The 24,235-nt window shown below is 36.0% G+C and overlaps 7 protein-coding genes and 1 long non-coding RNA gene across 15 annotated transcripts; 5 read left to right on the top strand and 3 right to left on the bottom strand.

Annotated features, from left to right (window-relative positions):
- The first annotated feature begins 172 nt into the window (after positions 1 to 172).
- LOC132912776 (protein O-mannosyl-transferase 2) lies at positions 173 to 4,047 on the top strand. 2 transcript variants are annotated; one of them, XM_060970498.1, is made up of 15 exons: positions 173 to 208; positions 733 to 893; positions 969 to 1,052; positions 1,142 to 1,226; positions 1,294 to 1,398; positions 1,471 to 1,579; positions 1,655 to 1,923; positions 1,990 to 2,096; positions 2,165 to 2,357; positions 2,433 to 2,636; positions 2,709 to 2,860; positions 2,939 to 3,027; positions 3,098 to 3,246; positions 3,305 to 3,714; positions 3,788 to 4,047. In XM_060970498.1, the coding sequence occupies exons 2-15, from the start codon at positions 778 to 780 to the stop codon at positions 3,891 to 3,893; spliced, it is 2,178 nt and encodes a 725-aa protein (XP_060826481.1). In that variant the 5' UTR covers positions 173 to 208; positions 733 to 777; the 3' UTR covers positions 3,894 to 4,047. The 2 variants fall into 2 exon arrangements, with proteins under 2 accessions (XP_060826481.1, XP_060826482.1); XM_060970499.1 differs by having other exon boundaries at positions 190 to 208; positions 778 to 893.
- Positions 4,048 to 4,255: 208 nt separating this feature from the next.
- Positions 4,256 to 9,952, top strand: LOC132912779 (transmembrane protein 8B). Its single transcript, XM_060970504.1, has 6 exons — positions 4,256 to 4,597; positions 6,411 to 6,654; positions 6,733 to 7,010; positions 7,100 to 7,732; positions 7,797 to 8,649; positions 8,718 to 9,952. The coding sequence occupies exons 2-6, from the start codon at positions 6,473 to 6,475 to the stop codon at positions 8,878 to 8,880; spliced, it is 2,109 nt and encodes a 702-aa protein (XP_060826487.1). The 5' UTR covers positions 4,256 to 4,597; positions 6,411 to 6,472; the 3' UTR covers positions 8,881 to 9,952.
- LOC132912818 (uncharacterized) lies at positions 9,271 to 12,333 on the bottom strand. 2 transcript variants are annotated; one of them, XM_060970591.1, is made up of 5 exons: positions 11,458 to 12,333; positions 11,291 to 11,376; positions 10,957 to 11,146; positions 10,741 to 10,882; positions 9,271 to 10,652 (listed from the first exon to the last, which is right to left on the bottom strand). In XM_060970591.1, exons 1-5 carry the CDS (start codon positions 11,461 to 11,463, stop codon positions 10,249 to 10,251), a joined length of 828 nt encoding a protein of 275 aa, XP_060826574.1. In that variant the 5' UTR covers positions 11,464 to 12,333; the 3' UTR covers positions 9,271 to 10,248. The 2 variants fall into 2 exon arrangements, with proteins under 2 accessions (XP_060826574.1, XP_060826573.1); XM_060970590.1 differs by having other exon boundaries at positions 11,291 to 12,333.
- Positions 12,334 to 12,580: 247 nt separating this feature from the next.
- LOC132912825 (uncharacterized) lies at positions 12,581 to 14,143 on the top strand. Of its 2 annotated transcripts, none has more exons than XM_060970602.1 (5): positions 12,581 to 12,660; positions 12,763 to 12,958; positions 13,047 to 13,230; positions 13,302 to 13,473; positions 13,542 to 14,143. In XM_060970602.1, exons 2-5 carry the CDS (start codon positions 12,779 to 12,781, stop codon positions 13,696 to 13,698), a joined length of 693 nt encoding a protein of 230 aa, XP_060826585.1. In that variant the 5' UTR covers positions 12,581 to 12,660; positions 12,763 to 12,778; the 3' UTR covers positions 13,699 to 14,143. The 2 variants fall into 2 exon arrangements, with proteins under 2 accessions (XP_060826585.1, XP_060826586.1); XM_060970603.1 differs by having other exon boundaries at positions 12,585 to 12,660; positions 12,766 to 12,958.
- Positions 13,503 to 20,762, bottom strand: LOC132912786 (L-asparaginase). 5 transcript variants are annotated; one of them, XM_060970515.1, is made up of 9 exons: positions 20,651 to 20,762; positions 17,081 to 17,233; positions 16,875 to 16,986; positions 16,643 to 16,757; positions 15,998 to 16,334; positions 15,239 to 15,553; positions 14,827 to 15,131; positions 14,578 to 14,751; positions 13,503 to 14,505 (listed from the first exon to the last, which is right to left on the bottom strand). In XM_060970515.1, exons 2-9 carry the CDS (start codon positions 17,196 to 17,198, stop codon positions 14,143 to 14,145), a joined length of 1,839 nt encoding a protein of 612 aa, XP_060826498.1. In that variant the 5' UTR covers positions 17,199 to 17,233; positions 20,651 to 20,762; the 3' UTR covers positions 13,503 to 14,142. The 5 variants fall into 5 exon arrangements, with proteins under 5 accessions (XP_060826498.1, XP_060826499.1, XP_060826500.1 ...); XM_060970516.1 differs by lacking the exon at positions 20,651 to 20,762 and adding an exon at positions 19,462 to 19,624; XM_060970517.1 differs by lacking the exon at positions 20,651 to 20,762 and adding an exon at positions 17,911 to 18,035.
- LOC132912848 (uncharacterized) lies at positions 18,068 to 19,417 on the top strand. Its single transcript, XR_009659287.1, has 2 exons — positions 18,068 to 18,192; positions 18,923 to 19,417. It is a non-coding gene; the product is annotated as an uncharacterized LOC132912848 (long non-coding RNA).
- LOC132912833 (uncharacterized) lies at positions 20,340 to 21,818 on the top strand. The gene is made up of 2 exons (XM_060970619.1): positions 20,340 to 20,715; positions 20,914 to 21,818. Exons 1-2 carry the CDS (start codon positions 20,539 to 20,541, stop codon positions 21,235 to 21,237), a joined length of 501 nt encoding a protein of 166 aa, XP_060826602.1. The 5' UTR covers positions 20,340 to 20,538; the 3' UTR covers positions 21,238 to 21,818.
- On the bottom strand, positions 21,475 to 24,169 carry LOC132912801 (transferrin receptor protein 1-like). Its single transcript, XM_060970560.1, has 7 exons — positions 22,981 to 24,169; positions 22,775 to 22,911; positions 22,483 to 22,704; positions 22,239 to 22,420; positions 21,971 to 22,163; positions 21,801 to 21,882; positions 21,475 to 21,702 (listed from the first exon to the last, which is right to left on the bottom strand). Exons 1-7 carry the CDS (start codon positions 23,256 to 23,258, stop codon positions 21,501 to 21,503), a joined length of 1,296 nt encoding a protein of 431 aa, XP_060826543.1. The 5' UTR covers positions 23,259 to 24,169; the 3' UTR covers positions 21,475 to 21,500.
- Positions 24,170 to 24,235: the final 66 nt, after the last annotated feature.

The raw sequence follows: 24,235 nt of genomic DNA, 5'->3' as shown, positions 1-24,235 counted from the left end.
TGTTATATTTTTTATCTATCAAATGTACGTAAATTTGATGTGATTTTAAGATATATTCATTCTGTTAACTTTCGTAAATTAATGATGAAATAGAAGAATAGGGGTTCAGATTTTTATTCCTACGTCCCTATAAAACATAACGGTCCTTTTTCAGATGTTCTTGGAGAACTGGAAGTTTGACAAGTAGATAGTATAGGTGTATATTAAGGTATGTAACATAACTCAAGTATTTTACGCTCTCAAAATAATTCCTTATAACTATATATTAATTTATATATTATACAGAAAATTATTATAACGTTTCTATCTATCTTAAGTAATAAGATAAATACAGTCCTGCCGTGATAACTGACTGCGGGTCGGTTCCGATTTATTGGCTTAATAAAGAAAGATCTATGTCAGGAATTTTGCCTTAATAACCTCAGTTAATGAGTATGAAAATCTAGTACTCAATCCAAAATATCAAGATTCTAATGTGTCAATACGTCTGTCAGGATTTAAGACGAGTAACATTAAAAAATCTACATGTTAATAACACTGAAGCTCGTTTACAAAAGTCGTTCACTCGGAAAAAGTAGTGGGGGTAACAGTGATCAATTAGCAAAGTAAAGCTGTAAACTAAATTTAAACATCAATTATAGATTATTGCAGTTATTATATTAGCTATAAATAAGTCTTTTACGCATTTTTTTTTTATAGTTAACTGTTTTTCATTTTCTACCTGCCAAATAGTGTTTGCAGCCTATGCCCAATTTACAAACCGTTGTGTTAATGTAGATGATATCTGGTAATATGAAGAATACAAACAATTACTCTCAATGTGGACACAAAACAAAAAATATACATTTACATAAAATGTCTAGAACTATAGAAAAAGAAGGGACAATGGACTTGTACGTAGCTTTATGTTATAATTTGTTTAGAAGTTTATAACATTTTTTTCTAATTTTTTAAATATATTTATACAGGAATTGGTGGCTTTTATTTGGAATCATTGTAATACTTACAGCAGGGACAAGATTTTACAAAGTTACAGAACCACAGCATGTTTGGTAAGAACTTAGAGAAGAACATTAATAAATTATATTTAAGTCTTACTTATGGGATATATCTGACATATGGGAAATATTGAATATTTTAGTTGGGATGAAACTCATTTTGGTAAAATGGGAAGCTGGTACATAAATAGAACATTCTTCTTTGATGTTCATCCACCTCTTGGGAAAGTAAGTGGCATATGTGTGAGTTTTTATTTATGATAACATATTAAAACTCTATATTATTATCTTTCAGATGTTAATAGCATTATCTGGATATTTAACTGGATATGATGGAACATTTCCCTTTGAAAAACCAGGAGATAAGTTCGAAAATGTTAAATACGTTGGTATGAGAATTGTAAGTGCATTTTAATATTTATTATATTAAAATATTGAGCAATACTTTATAAATATGTTCTATATGTTCCAGTTTTGTACATTTTTAGGTGCAACGATAGTTCCTCTATCATATCTCATTGTATGGGATTTAACAAAATCTATTCAAGCAGCTGCATTTTCTGCACTATTTATTTTATTTGGTATACATATTATATTTATGATACTTTTTTTATATGACAAAATAAGTACATTGCTAAATAATTCATGTGTTTCAGATGTGGGATTATTGACATTAAATCAATACATTTTGTTGGATCCTATATTATTATGTTTTATGATGTGTGCAACTTGGGGAATGGCTCATACAGGTTCTCTTCGTGATGAGTCATTTACATGGAAATGGTGGGGTTGGTTATCATTCACAGGAATTTCTCTTGCTTGTACAATTAGTGTAAAATTTGTTGGTTTGTTTGTTGTTTTATTAGTTGGACTTAACACTGCTTTTGAATTATGGAGAGAATTAGGAGACCTCACAAAATCTATGGTAAGCTTCTTATATGTATCAATTGTTTAAAATTAACAAATCAATTTCACTCCTACACCTTTACAGATAAATGTAGGGAAACATTTGTTAGCTCGGTGCATTTGTCTCATCTTTATCCCGATATTATTATACATGTTGTTCTTTTATATTCATCTTACTGTATTAAATAAAAGGTAAGCGATTTATTTATTGCATATCTACACGTTTTTAACGGATATACTAATAATTTAAAATATTTTAGTGGAAGTGGAGATGGATTTTATAGCTCCGAGTTTCAATCCTTATTAGAAGGAAATTCTTTATACAATGCAACAATGCCACGACAGTTAGCTTATGGAGCTACAATCACATTGAAAAATCATAGAACTGGTGGAGGATATTTACATTCTCATTGGCACCTTTATCCAGAAGGCATAGGAGCTAGACAACAACAAGTACTAATCTTGTTACTTTATACATATATTTTGACAATACATTTTGATAAAATATTAATACATTTTTTCCATCAGATTACAACTTATTCGCATAAAGACGATAATAATTTATGGTTAGTAAAAAAATTTGATACTGACGATATATCGTCGGAGCCAGAACTAGTAAAACATGGTGATCTTATACGCTTAGAACATGTTATTACCCATCGAAATTTGCATTCGCATAAAGAGATTGCTCCCGTTTCTAAGAAACACTATCAAGTTACGGGATATGGCGAAGTAAGTCTATCTTTTTATAATCTTAATTATTGTTACTTTTAATTATACAATTACTTTTATTTTTATTCTTAGAATGGTACTGGTGATGCTAACGATATATGGAAGATTTTAATAGGAAACGGCAAAGATGGCGATGTAGTTGAAACTGTAACGAGTAAATTAAAATTTGTACATTATTTACACCATTGTGTTTTAACATGCAGCGGTAAAACATTACCAAAGTGGTTAGTTATGAAATTCTATATGTTTTCGAATGAAGAAGGAAGATGGAGGAACGTTCTATGGAAATTATAATTTTTTAGGGCGTATAACCAACAAGAAGTTTCCTGTAATCCAAACATGAGAGACAAGAATGCATTGTGGAACATTGAAGACAATAATTATGCGAAATGTTAGTGTCTAATAATTATGAATATATATATATATATATATATTTTGCTAATTAATAATCTTTTTTACAGTACCAAATGTCAGTTTTCAAGTATATGCACCTGGATTCTTAGATAGGTTTCTAGAGTCGCATGCAGTAATGTTGCAAGGAAATTCTGACTTGAAAATTAAGGAAGGGGAAGTGTCATCGCGTCCTTGGCAATGGCCTATTAATTACAGGGTAGGTTACATTGTTATAAGTAACGGGGAAATATAATTAAGTCATAAATATATTGCAGGGTCAATTTTTTTCTGGAAACAGTTTGAGGATATATTTACTAGGCAATCCAATCATATGGTGGGGCAATATTATATTTTTAATACTTTTTATCATACTATACGTCCATGCTTGTGTGAGACAACAACGCGATTGCGTAGAAACTCCTGCTGTCCTTAAACAAAGGGATAAAATATTAAATGCAGGAAAATGGCTTTTTATTGGTTGGCTCTTGCATTATGTACCATTTTGGGCAATGAGTAGAGTTTTATACTTCCATCATTATTTCCCAGCTCTGTTGTACAGTTCAATGTTAACTGGAACCACTTTAAATTATATTATCGAAAATTTACTTATTTTATTTCCAAATAAAGTTGGAAATGTTATATATCACACAATAGTGGGGATTGTTGTTTCAAGTAGCATATACAGGTTAGTACAATGCAATTGAATAACGAATATTTAATGGAGCAATTATATATATTATTTATTCATATTATTATAGCTTCTACTTGTTTTCTCCATTGGCTTATGGAATGGTTGGTCCCTCTTCAGTAGACTCTGACAGTCCAATGCATTCTTTAAGATGGATGGATACTTGGGAATTTTAATAAAGATTGTTTAAAAGTGTTCTAATATTTTTAAATTCACGAAAGAGTAATATAAAATCAGTACTTATATTAACAAAACATGAGAAATATATGACTTGTACATATCAATAAATTTTTATACGTATATGTATAAATATAAAAAATGCCTTATAAAGCTTGTTTAATTTTTTATCTCAATCTTTATTTTTCTAAATATTTTTTATTAAAGAATAACTACATCCCAATAAAACGATTTTATAAAAGGAAAGATATTACGCTACTATGATAAAAAAGGAATGCTGTATAAACACCCACGATCTCTGGCTGCTGTAAAAGATTTGCAGTGAGCGTGGTTCGCTCAGCTGATCGACCCACGTGCTGGAGCTGCGCCGTTGCCCGTCTCAATTCTCTATTAAGCGTCCGATTAAGGGGAATCATGGTTCACTGAGAATTCTCTCTTTATCTTTGGGTATTATTTAGTTTAGTAAAATCACCGAGTCACGTCGAGTCACTCGATGCATTGAGTCACCATTTATACCAAGTTCCCTTGTTGTAAGCGCATTTAACCGGTGAATGGTAGCGCGTACCTTTCCGCAGTAAACGATCAATAAACAGCTCCCGGGGATTTTCAGTCTGCTGAGCGGCCACGAACGCACTCTCACGTGAGATCAGGGATAGCTGTCAAAGCGACCACGTGTTCTTACGAATATCCGGTACGTGTTCTCGTGTTTATGTGTTCGTGTGAAACCGCATGACTAATCTTATCGATGATCGACCACCAGAAATATACAACGACCGACGAGTCTAGTGAACTTCTAGCTCCGCCACCAAGACTCTTGTTTCTTCCTAGACCTACGACATTAGACTATAAAAATCGCGCGAAATTAAAAGCATCTGGCTCGTGCGCGTGTGTATGTGTGCGCGCGTCTGTGTCTGTCTGTGTGTGTGTATGTAGGCATTCAAAAATCTTATCATAATAGTGTCAAGTGATACGTATCGAATTTGATCGGCCAGTAACGTAGTTAGTCGTTGTTCTACTAACGTTGTCGAAAATATTCGATTGGCGACAACGGTGAAACTCGCGCGCAAATTTCGATCATCTGGTAAATTCGTCTGTGGACGAAAAGATTTAAAATGAATTATTTAGGGACACTTGTTGCTGTACTGAGGAAAGATAAACAGCTTGAACTTTATCCATCTTGACTTACCAGCCGCAGCCAGCATCGCTTCGACCCTTCTGAAACGTAATCTATCCCGTTTCCGTGTGGAATATGTGTGGAACGTTACGAACATGTGTAACTACGTTAATCGGATGTAAACGTGTAGGCGTGTTGACACGCAAGCGAAGTTACACGTGTCACTATATGTATATATTTTAAACTGCTATGTTACTCTCACATTACCGATTTATTTTAAATTCTTTCATAACGTTTATTTTCAGTGATTTAAATCAGTTAGATATAACATACTAATCGAGTCCATAAAGCATGATAATTAATCTCTGCTTTTCATTGTTTTAAACGACCACTTAACAGCTTTCCGTGCATTATTACACCGTATATGTAGATATTAAGTGATTCTAACTGGAATACAATCCTTAAGTTGTTCGTACAGAATCGAATATCGGTTTGCGCATCCATCGTAACGCGTTCACCGACAGGTAATTCAAATGTATTATAAAAGTGAGCTCGCAAATGAATTGACAATTAACTATTGAAGACCAATTGGTGAGCGGTTGCGTTATAGAAAATCAATTTTTCATACATTATTTAACAGACTCGTTCGATTATCACAATACTTGGCTAATTTATTTCAAGTAGTATACGAAGCATTCAAACGGCTATATCTCTCAATTTTTATTCATACCTCGCAACGATTTTCTTAATAATTATCTGATACTAGTTCATAAGCCACCAGATAATTTTTGTACTATGTATTTTTCATTACCGTATTATCGTTCATACTTCATATTATATCTTTTATATCTACAATAAACCTTGCTTTAAATTTCTGCGTTTCCAGTGGATTTATTCGAATTAAAGATTACTTATTAAAGTATTCCCACCGAATTTAAAAAATTCATATTATTCGAGATTAAAATTGCTACGACGACGAGTTTCAACCCGATAGGAACTCTATTCTGTATCGCGGCACGGAAGCGCAGTCAAATAAGCAATCGCGTCTTGCAAGCGCAGGAAGCGCGGGAATTGGCAACGGTATTTGACCTACTTGGTCACGCGTATCACACGTATCGCACAAATCTTCTTCAACGTCTGAAACGAGCCTCGTAAAAATCAACAGCCGAGGTATAGTTCATGTTACTTCATTTCCTGTAATTCGCGAATTACCATGAATTGGAATATTTCCTCATTCATATCGCGACTGATTACTGGCCACGCGTAATCGTATTCACTCTATTATCTTTAATCTGATTCAGCAAAATCGTAATTCCATTTTTTAACACACTCGCTCTTCCAATTAGAAGATAAATTCTTATCGATACGTATATAATATTTTCTGCATAGGTTGTTAGGACAGCATATCTTCTCCGATAAGTCGAAGAAGTAGCTTGTTATGAGGCGAATAGCAGGATCTATAATATGCGAGATATCGTACTAGTCATTTCGTTGGCATGGATCTTCGCGATACAACGATGTCTGTGCAGCAAATTGGAACGGGTTGCTCATCGACCCAACAATGTTCTCGACGACTATTACGCTTATCGTCACATCTCCATTATCCACTTCAATGTTCCGGATTGCACGGTGGCTGCAGGATTCAAGTAAATTTAGAATAGCGCGAAAAGAATCGTTACTGTGTTCTATATGCAAGATGAATGAACGTTGTTTATTTCTTTTAGGTTCACTGTAAAAGAAGAAAAGACTGGGGGAATAGGTAGATGCTCAGCTCGAAATGTTTCCGTGTTTCTGAAGTCCGGTAGCTTACCGTTTGTGCGGCCGGATGGATCGAAGATCGCAGCGAAACTTATGAAAGGAAGACGCCGATATTATTCGCTAGACATGAAAAGCAACGGAGATGAATGTATGATAAAAATCAATGCGCCGGCGCCAGGTGATTGGTATGCTATTGCGTTTCGATCCTGGAGCGACCCTGATAACGGAAAGATCACGCAACAAGGTTGATTATCCAAAAAAAGATAAAATATAATTCAATCGATTGATGTCAGCACGATGATAGCAGTTGAAAATACGTATTCTTATTTCCAGGACTTGGAGCATCATGCGATACAGTGTTGGACGCGGAATTGCTTTTAGAATCTGCCTCTGTAGTCTTGCCAATGGATCCGAAATACGAGTACGAAGTGCATATGAACGGAAGCTTGGATTCGGCTGTGATGCAATTGTTAATACCCGATGAATTCGTGGATTCTAGTTTGTCATTAAAGTCGACTTGCGGTGAAGAATGCAGGATCGCGGTCCACGTGACTGCGGACGATCACCTCACGGGAATGATAATGAATACTACAAACGCCACGGTATTCTTCAAACCCTATTCGGACGCGTTTCACTATGTTACCCTTCAGTTGCTCTCCGGAGAGAGCTCTAACGTGTCCTTACAGTTGCTCGACAATTCTCCCGCTCACGATTTGGATCAAGTGAAGTCGGTGGATTTGATGAGAAAGTCCTTGCCTGACTTTTTCCTTTTCGATTACGAGCACCTGCGGGGAAATGGTACAAAACCATCGGCGTTTAATTTAACCTCAGACACATTGTCCGTCCTCAGCTTCGAAATCGGTCGAGTGTACGACGTCGGTGGAACTCTGACTCTAAGTTTGAAACTAGTTGACGCGAAAGACAAGGAGAAAAAGAACGTCATCGTGGTTGCGTGCATTTCATTAGGTAAGCAACTGAAAGTCGAATAATAAGAGGGATATAGTCGTTAAAACAAATCCTGATTTACCAGGTTATTACTCGAATATCACTGCTGGCGGAGGCTGCACTCGAATGGAGAACACGACAGCTGCAGACATTTACGTAAATCATACAGGACCAGCTACCCTTCACATTCCATTCCCAGAGCCAGGAATCTGGCATATAAGTCTGAGAGCATTTTGCACAGAAGAAAATTGCCATTGTATAGCAACTTGTATGAATGGGACCGCCTGTGAGGATTGTGACTGCATGACCCCTTGTAACACCAGAGTAGAGAGTCGTATCTCTTCGTTACCTTGCATCGAAGGTCGCTGCAACTCTCGCGGAAAATGTATGCATTACATGAGCGGCGGTTTCGTGTTCGCCGCGTGTCATTGTTCCGGCGCTTACAGAGGCTTCGATTGTGCGGATGACACTTATGTTCTCGGCAATAGCGACGTAATAATCCGAGTACTATTGCTGACGCTCAGCAACCTGGCATTTATTGGTTCCGTTTACGTGGCCGTGCGTAGAGAATATTTTACAGAGGCGATAGTTTACGCCGCTGTGATGTTTTTCTCGACGTTCTATCATGCCTGCGAAGCTGGAGAGGATGTGTACAGCGTATGCATCATGAGACTGAGCGTTTTACAGTTCTGTGATTTCTTCAACGCTCTTCTGTCCATTTGGGTGACATTGGTAGCAATGGCTTCGTTTGGACCAAAGCTCACTGCTTTTTGTCAAATAACTGGTGCTGTTATTCTCGCCATGAGTGCCGAAATGGATCGTACAGCTCTCTGGGTGTTTCTCCTGCCAGCCATAACAGGCTCTGTACTGATCGGTCTGTCTTGGGGCATGAGATGCAAAAGAAGGGGTACGGTTCGTTATCCATCGCGTCCTTACAGGTGAGTAGAATGTTTTAAGAAATTTATAAGGGAGATTAATTTCAAGTGAAATTTGTTTTCATTTACAGAAGCATTTATTTTCCGGCTGGTCTCCTTCTAGTCTCCCTCGGTCTTATTTGTTACGCCTTTCTGCAAACAAGAAAGAATTACTATATCGTGCACAGTATGTGGCACGTGTGTGTCGCTATAGGAGCCATACTCCTTCTACCGAAGCGACAGTACATGAAATGATCGTTATATAAAAATGTTGTCTTATATTTACCAAGTGAAAGTTATTGAAAAGTGTTATTGTCTGAAAAAGAAAATCTCGTTGCCAATTTAACGAAAGAATCAGGTACAAAAAGATATTTGTAGCAATCGAAAGTGCTCGTAGACGACGGTACGTCGAGCATATTATTGTAATTATCAGAGATCTTATTCTTGTAAAAATCAGATAACGTTTATAAGATAGGTAACTATTCAGCTAATGAATGTATGTTGTGAAACAATACGAAATTCACGACAATGTTAATTGCTTCAAAGTTGTCTATCGTTATATTTGCATAATTAAGAAGCTCCAAACATGTTTTTATATTACGATTAAGATACGTTTCAGAATAGGTTTATTCAAACGACGTTAGACTTGATTGCTTGTGTTTGTTGAATTTATTAATGTCAATTAAATTACATAGCTTTAATAATACGTTCAACGAAGATTTATGTATTTTGCTAAGGACCAAAGAACTTCTAGGGTACGTACATATAATGACATGTACAGAGTATAACAGAGAATGTCCAATATTTTTTCTGTAAAAGCGAAACTGCACTTTACTAACGTGAATATATTATAGTGCTGTATAATCTGTAATTAAGAACGAATTCCTCTTGGGGGCTTAAGTTCCAATTCGAATATCAACGGTTCGATATTTCACGTTAATTCTACAAAGTTCATTTTAATTCTCTTAGGAATCAACACCTCGCACGTGTCTCATACATTTTAATAGAAAAATTCTATATTTATATACGCTCTAAGAGATTATTGTATCTATATCGAAGATTGAAGAACCTTTAAAACAGTGTACAACTTTGTACATCGTGTTCACACTGAAAAATAACAGATCCTCACGCTATGTAATTACATACGGTCCTGTTTGCCTTACACGAGGATTGTGTAAAGAGTAAGTGTCTACGTCGAAGGAAAGTCGTCGCGTTACACGCCAAACTGCGCGAACTAGCGACTTCGTCATATTACGCGGGAACAATTTCACTTTTCTCGGTTCGCATGTGTATAAGATCAAATAAACGTAAAAGGAAATTGTTGCAATTTGTTCCTTTTTTTATTTCTTAAAAGACACCTGCGACTAATTTCATTTACGAATAATGTTTCAATTGCATCATGAGGAACTGATCGTATTTATGATAAACGACTACTCGATTACGTAAATGGAACCGTATAATATAATATACGGTTTATCATATGGCGCTAATGTATTCTTCGTTACTATCCTGTTCAACTTTACCTAAAGACGACTACATTTCCATACGATCCATTACGCTTCAATGTCCGAGAATCGTAGCAGGATATTTTATCGCGTAATCAGAAATGTTCACTCTTAGCGATTACAACGTCCCACTTCCCGTGGGCGTCGTAGTTCCTGTATTAACTGCGGCGACCGTGGTAATTACGTTTGATAATAAAGACAGTATCGTTTCCATGGAAAATCCGCAATGTGGATAAGTCCGCGAACAATTTCGACCGGCTCTCCCTGCTTCCACCGCTTCCTGTATCGCGGTTCCTTCCATGGCCGTTCGGAAAATCTGATTCGTCGTGATCGTATCGATCACGCGATCGAACGACGACGCCTTCTCATTGTCGCTTAGCTTATTGGCCTCTTTCACCGACGAGGAGGCCTGTTGCGAATAAGTACAGACGGCTCGTTGCATGCAGGATGTCGTGTCGATACCGTGACGAGCCAGAACGTCGTCCATTCTTGTCATGATTTGAGCGAAGCCACTCTCTTCGCCTACGAAGAGACGATTATTTTGTATTAAAGCGAAATTCATGGTTTTTCTTATTTTCCTTTCTTTTAAATAAAGCTTTGAGTAATTTACTTCTTGCATAATGGCCGTAAGTGCCAGAAAGAATGTAGAGTAGTTTAGGTATGATGAGGATGGAACCTATTCCTATGATGGCGCCCAAGAACAATCCTCCCAAGTCTATCTTCGCCGGTGCATACGTTGATACTCCGTAACCCTGTGTCGATGTCTATGTTACTTAAATATCGACGAACGTTCGTATGAGGATAAGATTCAACGAAGATTGCTTACGCTTCCTGTGCTACCAAGGTTCGTGAAACCAAACCGAGGTTCTTGGCTGCGATCCGTGATATCCACGTCGTTGTCCACGTCGCTCCGCTTTGTTGATGTCTCACTGCGTAGCCTTGGCTCGGAAGGCATAGCTATCTGATCTTGGGACTTTGCGTTCTTTTCCAGATAGATCATGGAACTTGGTATGAACCTGTTTACGATTTGTTTCGCTCAGTCGTGAAAATTATTACTCGAAGAAAACCGAAGAGATAAAAAGCTCGAAGCGAGCTTGGAAAAGTCGTTCGAGTAAGAAACGCCTTCGTATAACCACTTCAGAACTCAGGAAGAATCTTACCCTCCATCGTCAAACTTGGGGCTGCCTCCGACGATCGCCGCCAAAGATAACAAGAGCAGGACAGGATTCCGAAAATTAAACGACATCTGCGACAAAAAGATTTCAAACAAGATATTATTCACAGTGAACATTTCCTTTCGCGAATTTGCTATTTACACGAAGCATACCTCCATGGAACGCGAAAAATAAATCAGTCCTCGTGGGTGTGTCGTATCGTTTGGCTCTGAAGAAACTGGGGAACACCAACATTGTCCCTGGCATATATAGTCATGCACCTACTCCGAATCGTCACGACATGACAAACCATGGACATAATTGGAGCCGGTGGTTTCGCTTTCATTGTTAGATTTCCATGGGACGCTATCACGGTCCGTGACCCGCTCGTCTCTTCTGAAGAAGCAGCGAGACGCTAAACTGTCGCTACGAATCACTCGCGATGGCATTGTTGTCGAGCCCGAAATAATTCATCTTTCGCAAGATCGATAAGGAGCTGTTAACGCGTTCATCCACCTCTTCCTAGGTCCATGACGATTTCTTTAGAAACAAACGACTATGCGATGTTACATTGCGGAAAATAAGACGTTGTTTATCGTAATCGTTGTTGTAATAAAACCATGTTAGTACATAGATTTTATTTCAGTTAATCAAAGTCCGTGACAACGATCGACGATTGCGATAATCCAGCAGCAATTTCGTAAGTGAAATGGGAAAGAGCATTTCGTGATATTTTGTTCGTAAGAAGGCTGCAGAAACTTCGTGAAATTGAAACGCCATATGCAGGTTTCGCGACCATGCGTTCGTCGTCTACCTGATTTTAAGACGAGGAATTCGTTCTGCAGGTTGCTCTGGAAAATTCACGAAAGTCGAGGCTCGTATGCGTGCACTGACAAACCTCGCATATGAATGCACACATAAATTAAACAAGTATTGCCAGTGTCTCTCAATCGTTATCCTGCTGCGTTTCGCGTTTTAATTTTAATAAAACAACGCTCGACCGACGAAAATCTTTCTGTACGCGTGTGACGCGTCGTATCGTGCAAGGTATGTGGAAAATCTTTAAACTACACCGGCCTTAGTGAAAATAACGAAACACGAGGGAATATGTAATTACGAAACGTGGACTCGCGCGAATTTGCGGAATTAGGCGTGACGATGAGCGGCGTAACAGCTGCGGCGACGTTGTTTCGGTACAGTAATTTAACCAGAATTCTCTCTTAGGTTCGTTAATTCCGCTTGACGAAATAGTGTTTCCTACTTGTCAAGAGTGGGCTGGCTTCTGTACAAAAACTGCCAGCAGAGATCAAGGATTCCTCACACGTATTCCTGTGTTCGTTCCAATTAGTCGATTTACTAGCCACCAAAGATCTACCGTAAGTGTAACAAAGATTCTCTACCGCCGATAATTTGCTTCAGTTAGTTGCAGCAGCACCAGCTTTTACGACAGATCAACTTTTTTTTTTCTTTTTTTTTAGTAGAACAATAAAAATCATGAGAAATTCGTTCAAATACTCCGTTATGTTATTATCGCTATGTTGTTTGCTGCACCTTTCTGAACCGAAGGATAACGTTAATAAAAAGGCAAAAACTTCGAGGACTCACAGTAAGGTATTTGGAAAGCATCCAAATGGTGGGCTGATCTCTTTCGATTCGGAGCAAGAACAATTTCGTGTAAGTTTCAGAAAATTCGGGTAATTGTTAACTTTCACTCGATGCAGATAAAAAGTCTTCTTATTTGTAATAATAATAATTGCCACAGATTGATTGGGCTGTGACTATTCCTTTCCTTTCGATACCGTTCGAGCATAAAATAGGGGAGAATGGTGAATATCCATCGCTGTTCAACGTTGACACGAAAAGCATTGGAATTGTTGGATTAATGGCCACCCTGTTTAGCGTAGTTTCGCCATTATTCTCGAAAGCGCATCCACAGTATAATTATCGTAAGTAAATGATATTATAATTCTCTATATTCATTAATAGTTTTTTCTTCTCTTATCGTATACAATGTTAGGCTCGGCGGATAATGGGCAATGGTTACAAATAGGGAACGCTATTAATGAAATGATGTTCGGCAACGATTACGTGGTTCCGTGCATGCAACGTATCGTTTGTTCGATCGTTTCAATAGCCGCGCATTCGGAGAATCCAACGAGTACAGATAAAATAATCGATGGATTATCAAGGTAAGATTGGAAAGAGAATACTCAGAAACTTGAAATTACGAGGATGTTTTAAATGCATTTATCAACAGTCACAGCTGGTTCAAAGATGTTACAAATGGTACGATCATTGAAGATGCTGTGATTACCGGACGAAAGGGAAATCATAATTGCGCTTACATTTATAAGGATTGTTTAATAACGCCGAAGCTTTTAAGAACCGTGATGGACGAGCTTGGGATAATGTGATGATGTAACGCATACTCTCTATTACTGCACACATACAGAAAGAAATATTTTTGTACAAAAATGAAGGAACATCGGTTTTTCACACTTCAAACTCACACTTTACTACGCTCAAGGAAATACGTTATTATCTCGCGCGAAATATTTTCGCGTGCACTGCTGCGTGATCCAGTCATAATCATCGTCGCTTTAGACTTTCACTTTTCGTTAACTATTGTATGAAATGCTTAACGACTCTTCTGCCACAAATTAACGTATTTACGTGGTCCGCCGTCTTCGCAATCATATTATTTCAACCTGGACGCAAATATAATACGAAGATAGTTGAATAGATGTCCATTTTATGCTATTGTACTTAACGCAGATACGCGGGTTTTATTTTTAGTCTGATGTGATTTGTTGTGTAAAATTGCGTGGTTTAGTTACGGACTAGCGGTCGTTTCACTTTCATCTCGAAGTTTCCTCCGTAACTAGCGAGTTCGAGGAATAAAGCGGCGACAACAATTTCTCCACATCAGCGGAACCCGACGCTTTGGCAAGATCGTACGGCGATTGTTCCGTTTTGTCGTAACATTCCGTCTCCACATTATGATCCAATAAGAATTTAACAGCTTGTATGTTATTATGTAGCGCTGCGAAATGCAAGGGTGTCCTCCCAGAAAAATTCTTCTGCGAGAGGTCTGCGTTCGCTAATTGATACGACGTTAAACGCTTCACGTTTCCAACGGCTGCAGCGGCACACATTTTCTCTCCTATTATATATGCGCTTCCATGTAAGTGTGCACCATTATGTATTAGAATATTAATGATCTGGAAAATCGAAATGGAAATATGACATGAAATGGAATAAATGCGAAATACAAGGTTCGAGTGATATTATACCTCGTGATGATCGAACTCTATCGCGTCGGTCAGTGGTGTACGGTTAAATCGATCTTTGATGTGAACGTTCGCACCCATTCGTAAAAGACAGTGGACGACATTTAAATCACCTTCGCAGCAAGCAATATGCAATGCCGTGCGACCATCTGCGTTTTGTTGCGATATATCTGCACCCTAGTCGAAAGGTGTAAACTACTTTGAAAAAAAAAAATTGAGTATCGTATGAATGGCTTAATTACACATACTTACGTATCCTTTCAATATTTCGAGTTTCACGACATCGCGGCTCCTCACGGCAGCGTTCAACATCGCAGGGAAAAGAATCGATCCCAATTCTTGACGTTCCGCCGTTGAAGAAAGTCTCAAAGATCTTGCAACCGCCTCCACAAGATCTATATCCTCGAGATACGGCGGTCGTTGAGCAGTTAATTCTCCGCGGAGATTCGTTTGCATCATTTGACGCTTCGTTTGTAAATCCCATTCTTTCTTCGATAATACGTAAGCGAGTTTAGTCAACGTAGCTTCTGGTGTCATATCAGAACCTGATATTACACCTGAAAATTTGTAAACTTTCGCATTTAGATCTGCTGCAATCTCAAATTCGATATAAAGAATATTCTCATTTTTGAATCGCGAATTTTTAATATAATTTTAAGCGTACCAGCTTCCTCGAGAAGTTTTCCAGGTGCGTATGAATTCTTAACGCAGCCTGTCGCGCATTGTGTAATATTGACGATGATGACACCGCGTTTCGTAGCTGCGGACAATTCTTTAATTATATCCTCTCGGTTCGTGGGCACGTTTCCTGCTCCGTAGGACTGTAGCACCACACCTTCGATCGGGGGCTGTAGAAACGCCCTTACCAAGTGCGTAGTCATACTTGGAAATATTCGTAGCAATCCAACATTTCTGTTCAAGGACGCGTATACGTGAAACTTTTCCAACGTAAATGGACGGAATATTGCCCGATAATCCACTGCAATGCACACACACATATATGTATATTACAGTGACGTTGGTAAAACGGCACATATTAAAGACATTCTTAAACTACAATCGTACACGTTATGTATGCTAATACAGCTTCTCTTTAACTACATTTTCCGTATCGCAACAGTAGTTTATAACAAAGTTTAACACGTGCATGTGGCAATAAATTAACATATACGAACACGTTATTTTATATGATAATGCTAATGTAACTACTAGTTTCCAAATATAGATTCCTGATAAAAATCTTTGAACGTCATAGAATTGTAATATCATCTGGTACGTATTACGCTATCATTGCATGTATCGATTTGCATTTAGAGTTCCATTTAACGGACAAAAGAATATCTCGTGGAAGAAGATTGCACGAAACGAGCAAAACCACAGTCAATTAAGCGAATTGCATCCTGTAATTGGGTCAACTGCTAACCTTCTATCGTGATGTTGGCCTTAGCCAACGGTGGAAAATTCGGTGAATCGAACGCCTCGAACGAAGTGGCCGATATTTTACAGGTACGATTTCCTCGCATCAAGTTTGTTCCAAAGTATACGCATACTTCCGGTATGTTGTAATTTGCAGCTATTATTAAGGATGACAGGAAGTTATCCAACCCGTCGCTTCTGCTGTCGAAAATTGGGACTTGAGAGCCAGTTAAAATAACTATTTTGCCCAAAGATTCGAGCATAAAAGATAGAGCAGATGCCGTGTAACTTAACGTGTCTGTCCCATGTAGAATTACGAATCCGTCGAAACGTTCGTAAGCTTGCTAGAACAGCAAATATCGTGTTGAGTGTAAAGCTTATTTAATTAATTAGTTAATTCGTTATTTCTCTTTCGAAACTCTTTGTCTACAGTTTACGATAAAATAAAATTTATTTCTAAAAGTATCCAGTATTTGAAGCATTTATTTCCGAAAGAAAAGATATTATATTCTAACTTTATTTACATGCGTTCATGTTCCTTTCATCTTTTTGCAATACATTTCCGAAAGAGGTCCTATGAATATATGTATATACATGATTAAACCATACATATAGCGTCTCTAACTATGTATACTTGCATAATAGAGGTTACCTTGATATCGTGGGCAATACGAATCCAATCGTCCATTGTCATGTTACTAGAATCACACAGTGGCGAATATTCCAATACGTTATAAATGACACGTTTGCTGTCTGTCGCAGTCATTCTTTAAAGAAAAACCAAATAAAAATAAATACCTATTAGTTGGTCAGGTATCGTTACGAATTTATCAGGATTATTAACTTTTTCTTTTTTCCAATCGATAGATCGATTATGCACTTACGGAAGTACAAGCGGTCCCATCAATCCGAATCGTTTTTCCGCGTATTCTCGGTCGAACATGTGTGGATAATTTCGCAGTTTTTTCACGAAAGCGTTCGCTTTAGGTACGAGAACTATAGTAAGATAATAAATCTTATTATCTTCACAGTTTTAACGACAACCACTTCAATCATAATTTCACGTGAAAGAGAAAGAGAAACGTATTACCTCCATCTTCATTTCTAATCATTCCAATGGTACCGCCGGTATAAAGAACGAGCACACGACTTTCACGGACACTTTCAATGGCCAAAGAACCAGAACTATTGTTTCTAAGGTACTCCATCTTCTTTTATTGTGATTACCAACGTGATTCTGCAACTGTGGCATACATAACAATGTGTAGATATATGCATATGACAACGAACTTGACCTCCTATAGGGTTATCTTCGTCAATTCTTGGAACCTATGGTTCGAGTTTCTATGTTATCAATGATTTTCACCGATGCATTGTAATTCAACCCGGTATCGAATTACCGCGATAGGAAAAGTATAATCTTTTTTTAATTTTTTATTATACTGTTAGGAGAATACCTTAATCGGATTATTGACAATCGTCCAATCAAAACGATACCAAACACAACTATATTTGACCAATAATTTTTAACTAAACTAAAGAAATATGTAATATGTGATGAGGAGTAAGAAACCTTACAATCTTATTACCATAAAGGTATAAAAATAGAGAGCGTGAACGAGCTAAAAAGGCGATATAGGAATAGAGAAGGAACATTGTATAGAGACCTCTTGTGCCTTTGTGTAATAACGCATACGCATTCGTATACTAAATATGTAAGTATAACACCGATCATCGATGTGTAGTTTGATTAGACAATACCCTCTATGCAACGTTATCTTTTTATTCTCATATTACATCCACTTACACAGTCACGTATGATTCGCGTACTCTATCTTCATATCTCTATGCTTATTAGACTCTATTTATTCTGTTTTATTCGCACTGCCTACTTCCCAGTTTTACCCTTGATACACTCACGGCAGAATAAAGAAACGTCTAGGTCACCTCTTCGGATGTATGGCCACGCACCATCTGGGTATCACTGTGTTTGAAATTGATTCTACCGTAAGCGCTCTATGTGTCACGATAGAATGTTACTGTGACACTACGAAGTTTCTATAAGGAGTGATTTGTTATATAATTTTTAGCGATTATACGCAGATCGAGGTCTCAATAGATGTAATACTTTCCCAACCGATATAAAATATGGAGGTTATTCAAGATATAAAACGGAAACCGCTGAAGATTAGTTCATTCGAAGTACGCATTTTTCACGGTCAAGAATATAGAGTTTGAAAGATTGCTTGAAATCGGAAAGATGCATTTAATGCATGAACGTGACAGCTTTTTGTTATATTAAAATAAATTTCATCGTCGATTATTATACTGTCTACAATCTATCTAGCATAAGTAATTTTTATTTAATCTAACTCAATACGTGTGCTTTAGATAATGCCAGTTACACATTTTTTGATTCACAACATTGCATCATGTTGCACTTGGCAATTTTTGTTCCTAATTTTCGACTCATAGAAAATTATGTATTACTTGTACAAAATTATTTGGTTTATTTTTTTCACAATTTATTTGTATAAACAATTACCGTTTAGGTGTATAAGTATAATCCAATAATGCATCATCTTAAATTTACTTTTGTATTGACATTTGCTAAACATTTAAGCTTCTTAGCAATCTTCAAGTTTCGGATTTACTATTCTACAAAACACAATTTTTTAAATGTAAACTTTTAAAATAACAAATAGTTTACAAACGGAATACCTTTGATTCCATTAACTGATCAAAACGTAGCTTAACTATATCGTATGTAACCAGAAGTAAAGATCCACAAAGTGTACTCATTAAGTTAGCGGTCATGCCTCTATAAAAACCAATTGGGCCATCTTTTTCTATGATAGTAGCGATCTGACGGAGTATTGAATAGTCGTACTCAGTGAACGAACCTTTAAAATTCCCATTAAAGTTGTTTTAGAACTTTTTACCGACCACGTGTCGCAATGGCACGAAACTTCTCGGACCACGCCCGCTCCAAAGCATTTTTTGTCTAGACGTTGTATCGAAGGGATAGGAAACAATTGTCGCGATCCAAGAAGATAATTGAGCAAGGGCCAAGGACATAAAGAATGGTGCGTTCATTGTGTCATGATCTGTTGCATAATTGTTCAAATATGTTCGTTTACCAGTTGCATAAAGACCAAAGTAAATGGACCTACAAAATGCATTAAAAATTTCTCATTCGCATCACCTAATCACTATGAGATTATAAATAAATTTTTATTGTCACGATATCTATTTGTACGTTGTCCTTTCATCTATCGTCAAACATTTATTTGAAGATAAAATCAAAAGAAATCGTAGGTTGAATTTTGTAAAATACAGGGCACCTAGTGTATAATGTAAGAAATAAAGAATCAAGTTGAAATATTTAAATGTATAAATTCGTTCAATAAACAGTCAATACTTTTGAGATTGATTAATCAATTGATACAATTATTCTTAAATACTCCAAACCTGTATAAAGATAGCCCGCAAATCGAGACAGACAGTCCTTGATATAATCCTTTTAAACCGTCGTTTTTATAAATTTTGCATATGCAGTCACTGAATCCGTAAAACTCCCTCTTAACTATCTTGCTGTCGCCAACATCTACGGTTATTCGAGTATTGCAGAAATGAAGGGGGTAAAGAACCGCACAGGAAGTTAAACCGACGGCACCACCACTCATGAATGGCAAAACGATGTGACTGTAATTCTTCGATTCAATCATCTATGTAACACTATTTGATGTTTACGTGCGCAAATTTCAGAATTATATTTAAAAAAGTATTCTTATTAATAATCTATCGGACAAACTTTTTGGAACATTCCGTAGTATATATTGTAAAAGGAAAAATTAATTGCTTGGGCTGGAAAATATCGACAAATATTGAGAACATTTCCACGCCAAAGAGACAGGAACCCCTGTTCCTTAGGTATTCTAATAAGTGTATTTAAAACGCCAGAGTATGCGGATCGTTTCGCATGTCCTATTTGATGGCTACTCGCCTGTGTCTGTAAAATCAATTTAACCCTTTCAACCGGCGCAATCATAGTTCTAAATATGATCGCCAACATCCCAGAGATGATGAAAGAAGATCCAAAATCAACGGCACCACCGAGTAACCGAGTATCTAATACATTGAGTAATTTAACGTCGATAGAATCAGATTGTGTTGCGCTTTTGGCTTGGTTCGCCATTAGTACTATTTTAATAAAAATATTTGTTAACCTATCTTCCTTGTAAAATCATACTGTTTAACATAATATCGGCTTGTTCTACTATACATAATAAGTTGTCAAATATATGTACATATATTGGACGAACTTCATTCGATCAACCTATAATAGCATATTAATGACAGTTTATATGTATGTAGTATGTATACATCATGTACATATCGACCAATAATAAGATGTGCAGATAATACAGCTGCGATAAGCGACCAATCATTTACAAAATGATTGTTAGTTTGTTATATCACTTATATTGTAAAGTATACCAAGTTACGAATGAATATAACGCAATGTGCTTCTGATAGAAGACGGTCATGTTCAATATGGCTCGAAGTGACATAAAAGAGAGACTCGAAGCTTATAGACGTCGTAAACGAAGGGAAGAAATGATAGAGTTTATTAAGAATGTGATAAAAACTGTCCTACCGTGGAATGGAAATAAATCAGTTGAAGATTCTTCAGTGGCAGCACCGTTAAAATCCGATATCAAGGTAAGGTTATGTTATGTGTGACACATGTAAGATACTGTAAATGTTATGACTGACTCTCCATCCAGCTATGGATGCTCTTTTATACGGTGTGAATAATATTGGAGGATATTATAATAAATACGTTTGTTACATAAGAAATAACATTTATTGTAAAATCTATACAATAAATCAGTATGATTAAGGATGAAAAGCTTGCAGGATGACCAGGATGCGGAAAGTACCTGTTCAGATGACAGTGTAGACCAATCACAATGTACAATGCTAAGAATAGTGATATATCTACTGTATTTTCTTTTATGGGGTACCTTGTATATAATTGCCATTCAATATGAATTTGGAGCAGTATATTTTATTTTGTCTACATTAATATTTATTTGTCTAAATACTCGATCTAAACCAAAAAAATCAGGTGAACTTAGTGCCTATTCTGTATTTAATCCAAACTGCAAAGCTATCGAAGGAACACTTGATGCTTCTCAATTTGAGAGAGAAATAAGATATGGTATAGGAAACATACATTAATTTAAAGTTGTAGAACATTTAAATTGATCTAATTTATCACAGGTAAAAAATAATACATATTTTGTACTCACTTGTATGTATATAAATGTTTGTGTCTGTATAATTCATAATGATATGCAAATGAAAAATAGGAACTCCAAAATAAAAAATTAAGCTAAGTATATGATAAAAGTGTCAAAAAACATCAATGATAATTATTAAATGTTACCACAGAATTTCAAAAGACAATTCCATATCTAACGTTTTGTACTTTTATATTTTTTCTATCGATCTTGTAAAAGTTGTATAGCATTTTCATAACACTTTACCACTTCGTTCATGTACATTATGATTTTGTTTGAAGGCTCATGACTCAATCTAAAAAATTTTGACCAATCAGTTCTGGATTGGTTTTGCTTATCAGGACATAGAAGAATTCTATCCAAATCCATCAGTAAATCATTTAGTATCCTTGTGTCAAGTGTGCTGTAACAAAAAAAGTATAGATTCTCTAGATTTCTGAAATGTTGTAATTTGTAGCATGTAAATATAAGAATTTTATGTAGCTTGTAAAAATTACATACTTGATGTTGTCAACTGTATCAATTTTTTTATTACAAATTTTAATGCTTGTCAGCAATTTATCCAAGGTTTGCTGTACTTTCTCTAAAAAAAAGTAATTTTATTTAATGTTATAAAAGTCAGAGCAAGTACAGTATACAGTATGTAATATAGTATGTAATGTATTTTGTACCTTTAACATCTGATAATTCAGTATTGTTTATAGATTTTAATACGTCAAGGGCAGTGTTATTAAAATAACTAGGGTTCCATTTTATTATTAAACATTCAGAGAACTTCCAAATAGTTTGACCAACTATTTGTGCTAAAATTATTTTACGCAATTCCCTCTCATGATGATTTTCATTGCATGTGATATTATTATTCTAAAAATATATAGAAAAGACAAGCAATGAAGATTGTCTATTATATAAATATTTATAATTATTTCTATTGTTTACCATATAAGAGAGTACTGCATGAGGTATGTCCAAAGCTAGCCGAGAAGTTGTAACATTGTAAAATGTATTGTTTGAGGACAATAACTGATTGTCATAAGAAAACCAGTTTTTTACAATGCTAGCAGATTCTAGAACCATAAACTGTACAATATCTGATCCAGATACAATAAAGTGGCCTTTACCTGTAATCAATTGAAATGTGTGTTTAAAATTGATGACCACTAACTTTCCTATGATAACAAACCTTGTAAAGCTTGATGGTCTACTACAATATAAGCCACAATCTTGTGAGGAAGAAAGCTGGACAACATTTCTGGACAAGGATTTGAAGATGCGGAAAATAAACAAAAAATAATAGATCTACGAGGTTTCCACATGTATTCTTCTTGAATTTGATTGAAAATTTTTGCCAATTCTAAAGCGATTCCGACACCTTCACCGCCAGCAGATAAAACTACGTACCTATCTGAACATTTACAGTAAGTAAAGTAATGCGATTTATGTTAAAAATAATGCAAAAAAAAAAGATAACTTACCAGGCTCTCTGGCTCCTCTGGCGGTTGCCACGATGTACGATTGATATTTGACGACTTTTTCAATAAGCGATAAATTCGATAGAATATTATTCACTTGATGTATATCATTTTCCTTTAAATTGAAGGAATCCCATTTCCTATTTTATAAATATTTTAAGATAATATAAAAGTTGGATATTAAGATTAAAAATAATGAATAAACGTACGTTTCAAAATCAGGATCAAGAGGCGCCCTTTCTAGTTGCTCGAGCACGAAACGTTGGAGATACTCTGTATTTTCTAGCCCGTTTCCCGCTAATTCAAGGCGCTTTTTTTCCGCACGAAATTCTATAGCTCTTTGCGTGGCAAAACGGCCAAGTAAAAATCCACCCAATAAAGCAAGAAATCCGATCGAAAATATCAACGAAAAGCACATACGTTTTGTCACAAACTCGCTGGACTCGCCAAACCCACGAGCCATTTGAAAGCTAAGAACCCGCTGCATATTGAATATTGGATACACTTTTAAATAATTTAACAACTGGTAGCAGTCATACTTCGTAACAGCTCTTTTTCACACGAATTACCGAATAAATAATCGAATTTGAAGAAATATTAATAAAGAGAAACCATCACTTTTTATTAAATGATATAAGGGATCATTAGGAATACCATTGGTACATAAGTTCATTCAAAACTTATCAAATAAAAGAGTATCAATTTTTTACGTAAAACACTGCTATGAAATAATTGTTATTGACTAAAATATCGTGAAGATGATAGTAGTTTTAAGCGCGTGAAGTTCATTTTATAGTAAAGTATGTGTAAAGATATCTTTCAATTAGACTGAGTGTTCACACAATACAAATTTTCATGACTGGTCTTCCGTTGTCTCCGGTAGACCACTTACTTCAATACTGCGTGGGATAAGACTGATATATTTGTCAGTCCGTCTCGTCGGCTTTCCACCTCTCTACCAACGCTTCGATTATTATATCCTCAATAGACATGTGCGAATGAAATCGAAAGCGAAACCCTCACGAGTTCATAATCATAAAATATTTCTGTTGCTACTCATCATTGGGCATTTGTATTGGCAAAAACATGTTTTTTGTAGTACTGTACATGCAATAAAAAAATTTCATTAAAAAAATATGCTGAAAATGCTTTATAGTTACTAATAAATTTTTAATTACTTCCATTAAGTTAATTGGTACCAGTTTTACGATATTTTATCGGAACGTTCATACACATTTAATATTAATATTAATGTAGAAAAGTCGTCGTAAAAATATTTTACAATAATTACTTTCTTTGTTAAAACTATTAAAATGAAATAAATTTCGTAGATGATATTTATAATCGTAACACCATGTAAATGTTTCGCGATGTTTGCGTGGAGCAACTTATTTCGGGCAATAATATGATGACGGTGTTTCGCTTATAAATAGTTTTCTATGTATTACATTTACGTGCAAGGTT

This window comes from Bombus pascuorum, chromosome 12, assembly GCF_905332965.1.
Source record: "Bombus pascuorum chromosome 12, iyBomPasc1.1, whole genome shotgun sequence".
NCBI classification, from domain to species: Eukaryota; Metazoa; Arthropoda; class Insecta; order Hymenoptera; family Apidae; genus Bombus; species Bombus pascuorum.
Note: the sequence above shows the minus strand (reverse complement) of the source record. Positions and strands in the feature narration are given on the sequence as shown.

Bases quoted from the DNA above. Each gene is read 5' to 3' on its own strand.
- LOC132912779 (XM_060970504.1), top strand. From the start codon at position 6,473: ATGCGAGATATCGTACTAGTCATTTCGTTGGCATGGATCTTCGCGATA. The intron at 7,733-7,796 runs GTAAGCAACTGA...CTGATTTACCAG, and splicing joins GGTTGCGTGCATTTCATTAG to GTTATTACTCGAATATCACT. The intron at 8,650-8,717 runs GTGAGTAGAATG...TTTCATTTACAG, and splicing joins TATCCATCGCGTCCTTACAG to AAGCATTTATTTTCCGGCTG.
- LOC132912786 (XM_060970515.1), bottom strand. From the start codon at position 17,198: ATGGAGTACCTTAGAAACAATAGTTCTGGTTCTTTGGCCATTGAAAGT. The intron at 16,758-16,874 runs GTAAGTGCATAA...TTTTCTTTAAAG, and splicing joins ATGGGACCGCTTGTACTTCC to AATGACTGCGACAGACAGCA. The intron at 14,752-14,826 runs GTAAGTATGTGT...CCTTTCGACTAG, and splicing joins TCGAAATATTGAAAGGATAC to GGTGCAGATATATCGCAACA.
- LOC132912825 (XM_060970602.1), top strand. From the start codon at position 12,779: ATGAGAAATTCGTTCAAATACTCCGTTATGTTATTATCGCTATGTTGT. The intron at 12,959-13,046 runs GTAAGTTTCAGA...TAATTGCCACAG, and splicing joins CGGAGCAAGAACAATTTCGT to ATTGATTGGGCTGTGACTAT. The intron at 13,474-13,541 runs GTAAGATTGGAA...ATTTATCAACAG, and splicing joins ATAATCGATGGATTATCAAG to TCACAGCTGGTTCAAAGATG.
- LOC132912801 (XM_060970560.1), bottom strand. From the start codon at position 23,258: ATGCAGCGGGTTCTTAGCTTTCAAATGGCTCGTGGGTTTGGCGAGTCC. The intron at 22,912-22,980 runs GTACGTTTATTC...TTTATAAAATAG, and splicing joins CTTGATCCTGATTTTGAAAC to GAAATGGGATTCCTTCAATT. The intron at 22,164-22,238 runs GTAAACAATAGA...ATATATTTTTAG, and splicing joins ATGCAGTACTCTCTTATATG to AATAATAATATCACATGCAA.
- LOC132912818 (XM_060970590.1), bottom strand. From the start codon at position 11,421: ATGTTCACTGTGAATAATATCTTGTTTGAAATCTTTTTGTCGCAGATG. The intron at 11,147-11,290 runs GTAAGATTCTTC...AATCGTAAACAG, and splicing joins CCCAAGTTTGACGATGGAGG to GTTCATACCAAGTTCCATGA. The intron at 10,883-10,956 runs GTAAGCAATCTT...ACATCGACACAG, and splicing joins ACCTTGGTAGCACAGGAAGC to GGTTACGGAGTATCAACGTA.
- LOC132912776 (XM_060970498.1), top strand. From the start codon at position 778: ATGATATCTGGTAATATGAAGAATACAAACAATTACTCTCAATGTGGA. The intron at 1,924-1,989 runs GTAAGCTTCTTA...ACACCTTTACAG, and splicing joins GAGACCTCACAAAATCTATG to ATAAATGTAGGGAAACATTT. The intron at 2,358-2,432 runs GTACTAATCTTG...TTTTTCCATCAG, and splicing joins TAGGAGCTAGACAACAACAA to ATTACAACTTATTCGCATAA.
- LOC132912833 (XM_060970619.1), top strand. From the start codon at position 20,539: ATGTTCAATATGGCTCGAAGTGACATAAAAGAGAGACTCGAAGCTTAT. The intron at 20,716-20,913 runs GTAAGGTTATGT...AAAAGCTTGCAG, and splicing joins CGTTAAAATCCGATATCAAG to GATGACCAGGATGCGGAAAG.